The sequence below is a fragment of the Bos taurus genome, chromosome 1 (genome assembly GCF_002263795.3).
Source record: "Bos taurus isolate L1 Dominette 01449 registration number 42190680 breed Hereford chromosome 1, ARS-UCD2.0, whole genome shotgun sequence".
In the NCBI taxonomy this organism is placed as follows: domain Eukaryota; kingdom Metazoa; phylum Chordata; class Mammalia; order Artiodactyla; family Bovidae; genus Bos; species Bos taurus.
In genome coordinates this window covers 66,007,743-66,024,306 of record NC_037328.1, presented here as the reverse complement: position 1 = coordinate 66,024,306, position 16,564 = coordinate 66,007,743, and the positions used below count along the sequence as shown (strand labels likewise).

Below are 16,564 nucleotides of genomic sequence, written 5' to 3'. Positions count from 1 at the left end.
GATAGACAGGGAAGTTTGGCGTTCTTCAGTCCATGGGGTCGCAAAGAGTCAGACACAACTGAGCAACTGAACTGAACTGAACTGATGCAGATTACATTTATGTGTTTAAAAAGGATGGGAGGAAGAGACTAAAACATTCCAATCTTATTTTTAACTGCCTCTTTCTACCCTTGATTTCTCAGTTAGACTCAACTCTGGAGAGTGTTGTGTCAGTTTTTTTATACAGATACTCTTCTCTCAAGCCCAGAGGGTCTTTAAGATAATGTAGAAGATAAAGAGGTTTTATTTACCTTGCTACATTATTTGCTTGTGCTTATCTTTCTCATGAAGAAGAATAATTGGAATGTTGGCAGCCTGGATTAATATCAAGTAGTAAATCAGATAACATTCAAACAAAGACCATAACAACTTTGTTTTTGAGGTCTTGGAAACTTCTGATATTTTGACTTTGCGTAGTGCTCCACTTCAGGGCTTCCAATGGTAAAGAATCCACCTGCCAATGCAGGAGACTAAGGTTTGATCCCTTGGTTGAGAAGATCCCATGGAGAAGGAAATGGCAAGATCCCTTGGAGAAGGAGATGGAAACCCAATCCAATATTCTTGTCTGGGAAATCCCGTAGATGGAGGAGCCTGGTGGGCTACAGTCCATGGTATCGCAAAAGATCTGGACACAACTTAGCACCTAAACAAGAACAATGACAATGCTTCATTTCAGGATGACATGTGGCTTGCTCAGAATTTCTTAAGTGTGCAAATAAATGGTTTCATGTCAACCATGAAGATTTAAATACCTGTTCATGCTCTTTGGACTATGTAGCATCTTGCTAACTTCTGTGCATTCTATAAATGATAATTTTCCTGGTGTTTTATTTAGATGACTGTTTAATCTTTCTGTGGATTTCTTGGAACCTTCCAATGTAGGATGATGGTGCTTTGTGCCAAAACAGTGATTTACAAGTTAAATGGTTTGTGGATCTATCTATATCAAGTCTATGCATGATTTGATTCAAATTGACTTCTCTATTATGAAGTGGATACAGCTTCCCTGCTGCTGCTAAGTCGCTTCAGTCATGTCTGACTCTGTGCGACCCCAGAGATGACAGCCCACCAGGCTCCGCCATCCCTGGGATTCTCCAGGCAAGAACACTGGAGTGGGTTGCCATTTCCTTCTCCAATGCATGAAAGGGAAAAGTGAAAGTGAAGGCGCTCAGTCGTGTCCGACTCTTAGCGACCCCATGAACTGCAGCCTACCAGGCTCCTCCGTCCATGGGATTTTCCAGGCAAGAGTACTGGAGTGGGGTGCCATTGCCTTCTCCACAGCTTCCCTAGGCAAGTGCAAACAGGACCTAGAAATATATATTGGCATTATTTTTGCATTTTCATAAATCTTGATTATCCTGAAAAGTGGTTATCTATTTTGTTGAATCAAAGCCTAGAAGAGCTGTACACAGGTCAAAGTGGTTTTTAACCTATTGCTAATGCTAGTTGATCCATTTTCTAGATAGTTTTTTTGTTTTAAGTTAGGCTATTTTATAATTATTGTAAGTGTCAGGTGGTATATTCACTTCTCTTTGTTTTGATGGTACCTAATGTTTTTTGTAATTATACTTGGGATAAATAACCAATGGTTATCAAGTTTACAGTTCTTACATTTTTCCTGTCTTGATTCTCAATTTGGCAGTCAGTGTTGGGAAAGCATCATCTATATTTTCTCTCTGCCTAGGTGGTTAGAATAGTCCACCACAATCTACTTTTATTTTTATTGTTCTGTAATGCAAGTGGCCTTCATTTTACCTCTTGAATATCTTATTTACTGCTTCCTTTCCCCTACTATTGAATTCATTTGGGAAAAAAAGGGTTTTCTCTCGTCTTAATTGTTATAGTAAGTGTTTATGTTTTTACAAATTGTATATTTGAATATGTTTTTAATTAATAAGTGCTTTGACATATTTTTGTTCATTTGGCTGTCTCAGTAGCCTAAAGCATTTGAATTAGTGAGTTTTATATTGTGATTTTTAGGTATCCAGTAGTATTTTTAACTTTGTATTATCATCATGTATAACATTAATGGAGCTCAGATTTGGCTACTCACTGCACAATAGGCCAATAAGTCAAGTGACAAGGCGTGAGTCAAGGAAAGTGGCCTTATTTGAAACCAGCTAACTGTGAAGGAGAAGAATGTGAACTAGTGTCCTTAAAAACAATCTTAATATCTTGGTGCAAGCGTTTTAAAGTCAGTGTCAGGAAAGGGGCTTCAGGGTAAATGAGCAGCTTGTGCACAGTTCTCAGATTGGTTAGCATCAAGGTGAAGTTTCAAGCATCACCAATTTTCTGGGTTCAACTGGTTGGGGTCTATGTACTTGTAGTCAGCAGTTTTTATCTGGGAGTCTGCTTCTTATAAAACAGCTTAGGAATATGTGTCAGACCTTTTATCTATACCTTTCAAGGAACTGAGAGTTCAGTGACTCTGCTTTGTAGCTTATTTATACTCTAAATTGTTAGCAGTTTCCTAGGCCAACAGTTATTCTTTGTTTCTATGTCTTCACGTTTACTAATCATTAACTCTTCAGCCAGCCTTTTGAGACGCAAGGGGGGCCTGAGAGACTGAAGACCTATGTACTCAGTTGTGTCCACCTCTTTGTGGCCCCATGGACTCTAGCCTGCCAGGCTCCTCTGTCCATGGAATTTTCCAGGCAGGAATACTGTAGTGGGGTGCCATTCCCTCCTCCAGGGGATCTTCTGACCCAGGGATTGAACCTGTGTCTCTTGTGTCTCCTGCATTGGCAGGCGGATTCTTTACCACTAGCAGCACCTGGGAAGACTAAAGCAAAAGCTTTTTACTTCAGAGGACAGGGACACAGGAGATGGTATGCAGTTTCATAACTAGTAATAATTTGTATATACATTTTCCTTTATAGTTTTCAGAATATCTATTACTATTACATACTTAATTATTCAATGATAATAGTACTGTATGGAAGGAAAAAAAAACTTTTACCCTCTTAGGTTCTATGCCTTGTGCTTGCAAATTAAACTGACGAATTACAGAGTAACAGGAAAAAAAGCCATACATATTTGAGTTGCTGTTTAATTTTTTACATACATGTTGTCATTAATTGAAATAAAAATCCAAAGAAGCAGATAGATGCTGGGGGTTTATGTATCCTTTTAACAGAGAGTGTTAAATTGTAGAGAAGTGACAAGACAAAGGAAAGGGGGTTGGTCATAATTGAAAAAGACATGTGTACCCCAGTGTTCATTGCAGCACTATTTATAATAGCTAGGACATGTAAGCAACCTAGATGTCTATCAAGAGATGAATGGATAAAGAAGTTGTGGTACTTGTATACAATGAAATATTACTCAGCCGTAAAAGGATGCATTTGAGTCAGTTCTAATGAGGTGAATGAACCTAGAGCCTTCAATACAGATTGAACCTTCAATACTGATTGAAGTTAAGTCACAGAAAAAATGTTGTGTATTAATATGTATATATGGAATCTAGAAAAATGGTCTAGATTTTGGTCTAAATTGATGAACCTATTTGCAGGGCAGCAATAGAAATACAGACGTAGAGAACAGACTTGTGGACACAGTAGGGGAAGGAGAGGGTGGAATGAATTGAGAGAGTAGCGATGAGACATATACATCACCATATGTAAAATAGACAGCCTGCGGGAATTTGCTGTATGACACAAGGAGCTCAAACCTGGTGCTCTGTGACAATCTAGAGGGATGAGGTGGTGTTGAAGGTGGAAGAGGAGGAGACATATGTATCTATGGCTGATTCATGTTGATGTATGGCAGAAACCAACACAGCACTGTAAAGCAATTATTCTCCAGTTAAAAATAAATTAAAAAAGAAAAGGGGTTTGGGCTTCTAGGGGGTGGTACATTGTGGAAGGGTAGGTATGTGCTGGAAATTAATGCAAGTTAAGCTTTATATAGGAAGGTCTGTGCACACCTATGTCAGTGCTGAATTTTTGTCTCCAGTGATAAGAATTTTTCTCCTAGTATGAGAGGCAGGAAGGGGAACACATTCACAGAAATGTTTATGTCCTGCTTCTAAGAAATAGGGAGAGGGCAGAGAGCTCTGTGTTTGCTGCTTCTCAGTTGCCTTCAGGTCAAAATAATCCTTATGCTAAAGTGGAATATTTTGGTATAGCATATTGTGATCCCCTTCAATCCAAAATTCAGAAAATAAAACATTTGTGGTAATTCTATAACAGCCACTGTCATCTGTTGTCTCCTTTTAAACAAGAACCTCCAGAAGAAATGGAGCCTGGTTAACTCTTAATTCTAGCTCAGTGAGACCCCATGCTGGGCTTCCGATATCCAGAACTATACTATTAAAAAATCTGTGTTGTTTGAAGCCACCATGTTTGTGACAATTTGTTGCAGCACCAATAGAAAACTAATACTGAGAGGGATTGAGGAGAAAAATTCCCTAAGTGGAACAATCATGAGAAGCTTGTTCAAGGTTGTACTCATGGAACCTATCAGTGTCTGGTGCAAAATAAAAGCTAAACAATGATTTTTGAATCAATAAACATGTATTGATATCTACTAGGTGTTAGTTAATTTATGTATCTACTACGGTAAGAGCATTGCTTTTTGGTAAGAAAACTGAAGCTCATTTAGATAGATGACTAGTTTAGGCCACAAAGCTACGTGAAAGAAACTTAAAATTCAAATCAGAGCCTGTTTGACATGCTGAGGTCTCTGGCCACACAACATTCCTAATTTCTGTAACTATCACTTAGCCCCCTAAATGAATCATTCAAAACCTTTGTTCTAGTTACTTGTGCATCCTCAAAATTCTTGAAAGTGGTAGGTGAACCTCTTTTCTGTCTTAGAAGTAGGAAAGAAAATCAGCAATGGTATAAAAGGGATACCTGGAGTTCTTTAAAGGGTATACTCAATAAAAAGAAGAGGTTGGGTAGAATAATGAGAGCTAACATCTACTCAACACTTCCTATTTGCTAGCTGTGGTTATCACGGCTTCACTGCTTTAACACATTCATTCTTCAAAAAAAAAAAAAACAAGTAAGACAATTTAAAATCTCTTTAGCTGATATGGACATGTGTTGGGATTTTGCAAATTTTTTTTTTTTCCATTACAGGTGAGAGTATCTTAGTTTGTAAAAACTCTGAGAAATCAAAAGGCATAACTCTACTTCAGGGATCTCTGAAACCTGTTCATAGCTGTTTGCAAAGACACGAAGGAGAAGAAGTAACCTCAAGCATGATAAGAGCTATTTTGGAGGTAAGAGGGAGTTCACTAAATTACCATTCACTTTTTTGTTCATATAGTACAATGGTAGAGCTTTAGTGTGTTAAAAATCTTAGGTTCCTGTTTCTTTATGAGATTATTTATAAACTTTCCAAGTCTGAATCTCTTTTATTTTATATAGTTATTTCCTGGAGATTAATACAGCTTGTACCATATAAATCTACTTCAAAATAGCAGTTTGAAACCCAAATGCCAGATGGTTCTGTTTATTTTTTAGGTGTTCTTTATTATTTTCTGAATTTTTTAAAAAAGATGACAACAGTGGACCTTAGTTCCTCCATACAGATAATGTGTGTGCTTAGTTGCTCAGTTGTGTCTGACTCTTTGTGACCCCATGGACTGGAGCCTGCCAGGCTCCTCTCCATGAAATTTTCCAGGCAAGAATACTGGAGTGGGTTGCCATTTCCTTCTCCAGGGGATCTTCCCAACCTAGGGATCAAACCTGTGACTCTTGCGTCTCCTGCATTGACAAGCAGATTCTTCACCACTAGTGCCACCTATTTATTTATTTATATATATATATATATATATATATATATGTATATATGTATATATGTATATGATTTAATTGTATTGTTAGTTCCTGCATTTTAGATAATGTTTCATCTAATTTCGTTTGTGCAAACATGTTGGATCTACTTAAAAAAAATATATATATATACATATATTTGATATATTTGCTTTGGGTCTTAGTAGCAGCACATGGGATCTTCTGTTGAGGCACACTGACTCTCTAGTTGTAGGCTTAGTTGCTTCACAGCATGTGGAATCTAGTTCCCTGACCATGGATCGAACCCATGTTCCTTGCATTACAAGGTGGATTCTTAACCACTGGACCACCAAGGAAGTCCCTGGATCTAATTTTAAGGAAAACTTTCCATGTTGTCAATAGGTGTTATCTATTTTTGTAATAAATTATGATGGAAGAGTTAATAAAGAGTCTCTGCATTAAGATGCTGATAACATTTTATGAGAAAAAATAATTTATTTAATGAGGTCCTGTGTCTTATTAAAAAGTTGTAGAAGATTTCAAACTTCTTTTCTCAGATAATAGTTGGTGGAGTGGCAAGTACGTCACAAGATATACAGACTTATGCTTCTTGCACATTTTTGGCTGCAAGTATGAAAGAAGGGAAGCAGGGGATTCAGAAAAATAAAGATTCTGTTCAACTTGGAGCAATTGAGGCCTGTGTAATGTGGCTACTAGAAAATGAATTCATCCAGATTACTGAAGCTAGTGATGGAACAGAAGGTAAATATGACTTCTGAATTGCAACTTCCTTTTTTATCTTTAGTGATTTAGAGTATCTAAGAGTGTTTTAGTAAAAGAAAATTGACTTATCAACTCATTTTAAGTGAATCAGTGCTGTGTTCAGCAACATCAGACAAGTAGTATAGAGCCTGCTGATATATATCCATGCATTGGATTCTGTTTGTAAAATTGATCAGAGCCTGAAAGATTAGTTACAGAATGCCTAAAGACAATATTTTATTTTTAACATTTGATCCTTTTTTTCCCCACCCCCACTCCCAAACCAGGAAATGTGTATCATCCAACACACCTTGGTTCCGCAACTCTTTCTTCTTCACTGTCTCCAATTGATACTTTAGATATTTTTGCTGACCTACAAAGAGCAATGAAGGGCTTTGTTTTAGAGAATGATCTGCATATTGTTTATTTGGTAAGTTCTGTTTTCTTCATTATTATCTTTGTGAAAATGAGGAGGAAATACCTATAAAGAATCCTGAACAACAAAAATACCCTAAGGGAATATATTGTCTGCTTTCCTTGACTAGGATAGTACTGGTGAGAATAGAGATGAAGTAAGATGAAAAGTAATAAGCTAAATGTTCTAGTGACCTTTTAAATCTGCTTGCCTACTTGTCTGTTTTTTCTAGCTTTCTTTCAAAAGGATTTGAGATGATTTATTAAAAACATGCATTATACAGTTTGTAAGAACACAGCAAGGGGCAATGAGATATCTGGAAATTAAGGATAAGATCATAATGTAAAACTCAAGCAAAGATTGGTACATAAACAAGAACACCAGCAAGTCATGTACAGTTGTGCCCAACATTGATTCTGGGCTGTCTAGCAACTGTAGCAAAGAGTAAAGCTGGTTAGTCTTAATAAGATAAAAAACAAAACAAAACAAAAAAATAGAAGTATTGCATTTTATTGCCTAAGAGAAATGTAGTCCTAAAAATCACACTATGGGACTTACATTTTTGATAAAGTATTTATAATAAATGCGATGAGGAATTTTAAAAGCTTGTTTAAATTAGATAATCTTTTATAAATATTATTTTTTAAAACAAAGATTTTTTATAATAATTGGATAAAATACAGTTTGAGGTCATATTCTCTGGCAAGAACCTGACTGGAAATACTTAATTTTGCAATTAAGAGTAGATGTTGGGAGTGATGTAGGCAAGATGGTTGTAAAAGGGATCTCTGACTCTAGTCCTCATCAAAGATATGAATTAGCAACTATTCACAGTCAAGAACACTTTCTAAAAATCCTAGAACCTGGTTAAAACACTCTTTTAGAGTGAGAGCAGCCACATTAGAATCTAAGAGCAGTGGTTTTCACTTTGACTGTGTTGCCCCTCCAAGCAAGCACAGTGCCTTACTGGAGAATACATGGTTTCTCTAGTGGTTAAAAGAGAGTCAAGGTTGGCATCCAGTTTTCTCAGCATTCTGGAACATTCCTTGGGAAGGTCACTTCTGTCTCGCCTCACAGAGAAACCTAGGGGAATTGGCAAGGTTAGATAGACCACCAACGGTCAGCTAGGAACAAAGAAACAGATGGAGCTCACAGTGACCAGTATTTGGATCATGGCAGTGATACTGCATCTCTTTCTTAATCAGAAAGACCATCAAATGATTCCATTCTCTGTGGCATCAGAATGATGTCCCCATTTGATTGGGAAGCAGGGTGAGCAGTTCTCCCCAGCTGGCAGTCCTAACCTGTGCATAATTCTCAATGTATATACTTATAAATTTTTATTTTTTATAAGAATAAAAAATTTTTTATTCTTTTTTATAAGAATAAAAAAATTTTATTCTTTTTTTATAAGAATAAAAAATATCTGGGGGGAATTCATAGAGGGAAAAATGTAGTAACAGAGTCAGATTAAGAATATGATTTATGAGCTTTTAATAAAAAGTTATAATAAAAACTTTTAATTAAAAAAAGAAAAGAGAGGGAGCCAGGCCAGCAGCCCTGCCAGCTGCAGAGCTTGCCTGCAGCCTTGCCTGACCAGGGAGCCTGACTCTGGAATATAGCTTGGAATCCTGCATGAATACAGAGTTCATCCTTTGGGCCCACCCACCTGTGGAGCACAGTCTCTGCCTGTACCTGAACACGGAATCCAGCTAATGGCACCAACTAACCAGGGAGTACAGTTTGTTCCTGCTTGACCAGAGAACCCAAGGAGCAGCCCTACCCAACCTCAGAGCTCAGCCAACCTGCTTGACTATGTGAGCACAGCCATGGGTCATGCCTATCCATGTAACCAGGCTAGCAGTTTCACCTGACTAGGCAGCTCAGGCAGTAGTCCTGTTTGACTGCAGAGCTGAACCAATGGCCCCTCCAACCAGAGGTCCTGCCTGGTCCTTTATGAATTCTACCAGCTGGCTCTTTCCCCAGACTAGCCTGACTAGTGAAAATCTTTTCTCTGGCAAAGCAAACATGAAGATTGGAAGAAGTGACCACTTCCTCAAATGCACAGACACCAACACCAACATGCAAAAATAATGAAGAATAAGGGAAACATGACACCACCACCATCATCAAATAAATTGATAAATTAATAAAAACTTCAGTAACCAAACCTAAAAGAGATCTATGAACTGACTGACCAAGAATTCAGAATAATCCTTTTAATGAAATTCAGTTAACTTCATTAAAGAAAACACAAATAGGCAACTGAACAAAATTAAGAAGTCAATACATGAACAGAATGAGAAGTTCAACAAAGAAATAGAAACTGTTTTACAAAAGCCCCCACCCTACTAAGCCCCCCAAACCCACAAATCCCAGAGCTGAAGAATACAATGAGTGATCTGTAAAATTCAATAGAGAGCTTCAAAAGCAGACTTGATAAAGCAGAAGAAAGAATCAGTGAATTCAGATAGGTCATTTGAAATTATACATCCAGAGGAAGGGGTGTTGGGGGAGGGTTGGCTAGAAAGTATAGAGTGAAAAAACCCCACAAGACTTATGGGACACCATCATATATATTATTGAAGTCCAAGATGGAGGAGGGAGAGAAAATGACAGAAAGTCTATTTAAAGAAATACTGGCTAAAAATATCCCAAATATGGGGATAGATATGGACATGAAGCTAAGAGGACCTCAAACAGGTACAATCCCAAAAGGACTTCATCTCGATACATCAAACTGTCGAAAATCAAAGATGAGAATTTTGAAAGCAATAGGAAAAAAGACTGTTGTCAAGTACAAGCAAACCTCATAAGGCTGTCAGATTTCTCAGCAGAAACTTTGCACAGAGATTGGTATGATGTATCAAAATATTGAAAGAAGAAAACTACCAACTAAGAATACTATACCTAGCATGCTGTGTTTCTGAAATGAAGGTAAGATAAAGATTTTCTCAGACAAAAGCTGAAGAAATTCATCATCCTGGGCATGCATTTATAAGAAATGCTAAAGGAAGTTCTTCAAGCTGAAATGAAAGGATGCTGTTTAACAACATAAAACATGAATGTATAAAACTCACTGGTAAAGGTAAATTTATAATCAGATTCAGAATTCGGAATGTAATGGTGATATGCAAATCACATATACAAAAGTTAAAAATAAACATTGAAAATAATTATAATTTGCTAATGAATACATAAAATGTAAATTGTAATATTAACTGCATTAAATGAGAGGGGATGGAGAAGTAAAAATACAGTTTTTGTGTAGAATCAAAGTTATCAGCTTAAAATAGAAAGCTAAAGCTGTGTATACAATGGAACATCATTTATCTATTAAAAAAAAAGAAGAAACCTTTCCATTTGTGACAACATGGATTAACCTGGTGGGCATTGTGCTAAATGTAATAAACCAGACAGAGAAACATAAACTTTGTATGGTTTCACCCATGTGGAATATGAAAAAGTTGAACTCAGAAACAAAGTGGAATGGTACTTGCCAGGGGCTGGGGTCTGGGTGATATGGGGAGATGTTTGTCAAAAGGTACAATCTTTCAGTTACAGGCATACTTCCTTATTTTATTGTGTGTTGCTTTGTTTTATTGTGCTTTATAGATACTGCATTTCTTTTTTGGAAATTGAGGGTTTGTGGTAACCTTATATTGAATAAGTCTCTTGGTGCCATTTTTCTAACAGTATTGTTTTTATTTTTTAATTAAAAAATTTTTGTTTATATATTTTTGGCCATACTTTGTTGGCTTGTCTTCAACCAGGGACCAAACGCCAGTCCTTAGCAATGAGAGCATGGCATCCAAGTCACTTCACTGGACTACCAGATAATTCCCTAACAGCACTATTATTTTGAAAAAATATTTACTTGGCCTTGCTGGGTCTTCGTTGTGGCACATGGAATCTAGTTCCCTGACCAGGGATTGAACCTGGGCCCCCTGCATTGATGCAGAGTTTTAACCACTGGAACATCAGGGAAGTCCCAGCATTATTTTTGTTTTTTAGAATTAAAAAAAATTTTTTTTTAATAATATATTTATTCTAGTTGCACCGGGTCTTTGATGCTGTGTGTGGGCTTTCTTTAGTTGTGGAAAGTGGGGACTACTCTCTAGTTGTGTGCACGGGCTTCTCATTGCAGTGGCTTCTCTTCTGGAGCACAGGTTCTAGGCACACGGGCTCCAGGAGTTGCAGCACAGGGGCTCGTTAATCGTGGCTCACAGGCCATGGAGCCTGCAGGCTTCAGTAATTGTAGCACATGGGCTCAGTAGCTGTGATGCATGGGCTTCTCTGCTCTGTGGCATGATGAATCTTCCTGGACTGGGGATTGAACCTTTGTTCCCTGAATTGGCAAGGAGAATTCCCATCCACTATACCATGAGGAAAGTCCCCAGAATTACTTTTAAATTAAAGTGTGTGCTTGGATTTTATTAGTCATAATCCTATTGCATACTTGAGACTACTTTTGTATGCACTGGGAAACCAAAAAACTTACGTGGCTCACTTGATTGTGATAATTGCTTTATTGCGATGTTTTAGAATGAACCTACAGGATCCCCAAGGTATGCCTGTGTAAGATGAATAAGTTCTGGGAATTTAATGTACAGCATAGTGATTATAGCTAGCATAGTGATTATAGCTAGTAATACTGTATTGTATACCTGGATTTGTTTACAGAGAGAATCTCACCATACACACACACAGTGGTAACTGAGGTAATAGATGTGCTAATCACCTGATTGTGGTAGTCATTTCACTGTGAATACATATATCAAATCATATTATTGTACCCTTTAAATAAATATATTTGATTTCATTTGTCAGTTACCTCAATAAAGCTGGGAGGAGGGAAGGAGCAAATATATGTGTTTTGATAGGCAAGTGAGTAGGGGGTAAATCTGAAATTATTGTAAGAATTAAGGCTTATCAAGAGACGTATTTCAATAAAAACACTGTATGGGGTGAGCACTAGGAGAAATGTCTGGACAGGGCCATTTTTCCCCCCTTCTAATGAACATGTGTATTTCTCCTGCACATGTGTACTTCATATGTTCAGAGTTCTGTGCCTGAGAATGTGGCTAAGAAGAATCTCAAAGCTGGTCTTACAGTTATTTGGCATGGCCTTAAAAATAAGTCTCACTTATTGTACAGGGGTTATGATTATGAGCTCTAGGGTCAGACTTCCAGTTTACTTCCATGAAAATTAGATTTAATGCAAGAGGCTTGCCAGGAGGCACAGTGGTAGAGAATCTGCCTGACAGTGTGGGAGATGCAAGAGACTTGGATTTGATCCCTAGGTCGAGAAGATCCCTTGGAGTAGAAAATGACAACCCACTCCAGGGTTCTTGCCTAGAAAATTCCATGGACAGAGAAGCCTGGTGGGTTACAGTCCATGTGGTTGCAAAGAGTTGGACACGACTGAGTGACTGAGCACACACGCATGCTATATACATTACTTTCTACCTGTTTTTCCCCTTTAACAATATATCTTGGAAAGCACTCTTTATCAGTTCATGAAGACTTTTATTCTTTTTATATCTGTATAACTCCATTGTGTATGTGGATATACTGTTGTTTATTCAGTCAGTTCCTGTGATGAATATTTGAATTGTTCCCAATATTCTGGTATGGCAAATGATGCTGCAGTGAATAACTTTGGTGCATAATATTGTAGTTTTTATGGAGGTGTATCTTTAGGAAAGAATCCAAGAAGTATGATTGCTGAATAAAGTGTAAAGACATGTGATTTTGGTTTTGCAAAATTGCTCTCCATAGAGTTTGTATCATTTTCCAATTTTACCAGTGCTATATGAAGTGGTTATTTTTCTACAACCTTATAAAAAAAGGTTTGTTGTCAAGCTTTTATATATTTTTTAAGCTTTTCTATTTTGTGTATACTTTTAATTTGCATTTTTATTATGGATAAATTTGAACATTTTTTTCTGTATATTTAAGGCAGTATGCTTTTAGTTTCTATGAATTGTCCATGTCTTTTGCACATTTTTCTATTGTATTTTTGATCTTTTTCTTAAGTTTTAACAGTTCTTTTATATATACTAAGAGAGTAGTTCTTTGTGGTGTAAATACTTTTCTCCTAGTTTTCCACTCAGCTTTTGATTCTGTTTATTGTGTATTTTGTATAGCATTTTAAAATATATAGTTGAATTCTGAACCTTAGAATCAGTGAGAAATGATTTGCTCTCTCTGGGATTATAAAGAAATACTCTCACATTTTCTTCAAATAATTATATGATTCTAGTCTCTCTCTTTTGAGCTCTGTTCCATTTAAAGTTTATTCTAATATATGGTTCTTCAATTTTGTCGTTTTTTATAATGGCTGTCTGTAGTCACATCTTCATTTATTAAAAAGGTTTGATTTATACACAATGACTGAAAAATTTTCTTCTGCTTTCATTTAACTTTTTCCCCCTGCAGTTTTTATGTTCTAGTATGCATTTGTATTTAGATACATTTCTAATTTCCATTTGTTGTTGGGTATATTTATATTTGTTGACCTGACAATAGACCAATTTTACTAATATGTACACTATTACCTTTGTTTTATTTTTTTTCTTTTCTTTTATTTTTTAACTTTACAATATTGTATTGGTTTTGCCATATATCAACATGAATCCACCACAGGTATACATGTGTTCCCCATCCTGAACCCTCCTCCCTCCTCCCTCCCCGTACCATCCCTCTGGATCGTCCCAGTGCACCAGCCCCAAGCATCCAGTATCATGCATCGAACCTGGACTGGCGACTCGTTTCATATATGATATTATACATGTTTCAATGCCATTCTCCCAAATCATCCCACCCTCTCCCTCTCCCACAGAGTCCAAAAGACTGTTGTATACCTTTGTTTTAATTAAAAGTTTTTATTGTATTATCTAGTAAGGCAATGGCACCCCGCTCCAGTACTTTTGCCTGGAAAATCCCATGGACAGAGGAGCCTGGTAGGCTGCAGTCCATGGGGTCGCTAGAGTCGGACACGACTGAGCGACTTCACTTTGACTTTTCACTTTCATGCATTGGAGAAGGAAAGGGCAACCCACTCCAGTGTTCTTGCCTGGAGAATCCCAGGGACGGGAGAGCCTGGTGGGCTGCCGTCTACGGGGTCGCACAGAGTCGGACACGACTTAGCAGGAGCAGCAGCAGCAGCAGTAGGGTTAGTTTCACTGTTCTTCTTTTCTGATGTTCATACCTATTCTTGCTTGCGTACCTTTTAGTATAATGCTTAGAATTAACTTGGTATTTTCATTGACATTGTTAAATTTATACATTAATGTGGAGGAGAACTGATTGACATCCTTCTTTTTTATTTGATTGGTCTTATTTGTGAAAAGAGATGTTTCTTTGAGTCTATTTTGGGGCTTTCAAGAGTGTTCTGAAAATTTTCTCATAGATAATTTGAGTTTTTTTGAAAATAGCTTTGTTGCAATACAATTCACATGGTATATCATTTAATATGTACAAGTCAATAATTTTTAGTATGCTCACAGAGTTGTGCAATCATTAGCATCTAATTGCATAACATTTTCATCACCCCAGAAAGAAACCCTATACTTATTAGCAGTCACTCTGCATTTTCTTTCAACCCTCTCATTCTCCCCTACCCCTGAGCAACCATTAGTGTGCATTCTGGTTTTCTGTAGGCTTTCTATTCTGTTCTTATTCAGTATATAGAATTATATAATTCATTATCTTTTACAGCTGGTTTCTTTCTCTTAGCATGATGTTTTTAAGATTCTTCCATGTTTTATCATGTATCAGTACTTAAGTTATTTAATGCAGAATGGTATTCATTGTATGGGTGGTGGTGGTGTTCAGTCTCTCAGTCATGTCCAACTCTATGACCCCATGGACTGCAGCGTGTCAGACTTCCCTGACCTTTATCATCCCTTGGAGCTTGCTCAAACTGATGTCCAGAGAGTCGATGATACCATCGTCTAGCCATCTCATCCTCTGTCACCCCCTTCTCCTCTTGCCTTCAATCTTTCTCAGCATTAGGAACTTTTACAATGAGTCGACTCTTGGAATCAGGTAGTTAAAGTATTGGAACTTCTGCTTTAGCATCAGTCCTTCCAATGAACATTCAGGGTTGATTTTCTTTAGGATTGACTGGTTTGATCTCGATTCCCAGAGACTCTGAAGAGTATTCTCTAGCACCAGATTTCAAAAGTGTCAATTCTTTGGCAGTCAGCCTTCTTTATGGTCCAACTCTCACACCCATACAAGACTTTTGACCTATTTGTGTTTTTGAATCTGTAATGTGTCTCTTATAGACAGCATATAGTTAGATTCTGTGTTGTTTTTTTTAATCCAGTCTGTCAGTCTCTATCTTTGATAGATTATTTAGCCCATTCATATTTAATGTTACTGTTGATGTAGTTGGATTTACATTGTGCACATTTTGTCTCTTTATTTTCTATGTGTCTCATGTCTTCTTTTGTTCTCTTGTCTTTTTACTGGTTTCTTTTGAGTTTAGCAAACACTTTTGTGTATAACATTTAAACTTCTTTAATTAATTTTTCTCTATATTTTTTGAAGTTATTTTCCTAGTATTTACTCAAGTGGTTAGCATATACAGTTTAAAAATTTAAAAATTTAAACTAAATTCCACGACAAAGAGAAACATTATTCTTGTATATCTGTATTCTCATTCCTTTTTTGGGTGGCTGCTATTAGTATTTTTCTCATCTGTGAGTTGCTTGTGATTAAATGAAGTTTCCATATTAATAAGACATTATCATATTTAGAAATCCAAATATTGAAGCTTTTGTTTTTAATATGAAGTTCACATCCACAATTTTGTCCCTTTTATAATGCATGATGTAATGAAGATGTTTCTTTCCTTTAGGTTACACCTGTGTTTGAGGATTGGACTACTATTGATTGGTATCGATTTTTCTGTTTATGGGAGAAGTTGCCAGCTTCTATGAAGCGGGTGGCAGAGCTAGTAGGAGTTGAAGAAGGGTTCTTGGCTCGCTGTGTGAAAGGAAATTTAGTAGCCAGAACTGAGAGACAGCACCGACAAATGGCCATCCATAAAAGGTAAATATCAGGGAGCCTGGACTATTCTGTTTTTAACACAGTACTGGATATGCAGCAGATGTCCAGTTTTGACTGAATATAGTAAAATTTTCAACTTCTTGTATTTACTAAATTTATTGATATTTTAGTTTCTTCTTTGTAGCTTATAAGAACCCACTGTATATTGAGACTTTTTAAAGTAGAACATTTAATTACTTCTTCCCTTAAAGAAGATGTGAATCAGAACTGCCAACTTAGTGTGGCTTCATTTGAGGATATGGTTTGTATTACCCTTAGAAGTGATTCATTACCAGTAGAGAAGAGCCATTTGAAAGATTTTGAAATATAATAAAATTGCTTTTCTTAAAGCAATAGTTTCATATTATTTACATCATACTCAAGTATAAATTTTTTAAGGATTATATACAAATACATATAATCCAAATATACTTGGATGATTTGTGGCACAGTTACCTTTCACATCAAAAGCCAATTGATTTGGTTTTTTATAACCAAATTTCGGTTGAAACATGATTTGATGATATAATTGTATATCAAGCAT

General features: G+C 36.7%; 1 protein-coding gene across 4 annotated transcripts in view; it reads left to right on the top strand.

Annotated features, from left to right (window-relative positions):
• POLQ (DNA polymerase theta) overlaps nt 1–16,564 on the top strand; it is a 250,619-nt gene that overhangs the window by 25,676 nt on the left and 208,379 nt on the right. For all 4 annotated transcript variants that reach the window (XM_059887918.1, XM_010801194.4, XM_002684789.6 and 1 more), the window contains exons 10-13: nt 5,124–5,266; nt 6,341–6,545; nt 6,833–6,975; nt 15,830–16,023. In XM_059887918.1, the coding sequence (XP_059743901.1) occupies nt 5,124–5,266; nt 6,341–6,545; nt 6,833–6,975; nt 15,830–16,023 (685 nt within the window). The remainder of the gene's footprint in view (nt 1–5,123; nt 5,267–6,340; nt 6,546–6,832; nt 6,976–15,829; nt 16,024–16,564) is intronic.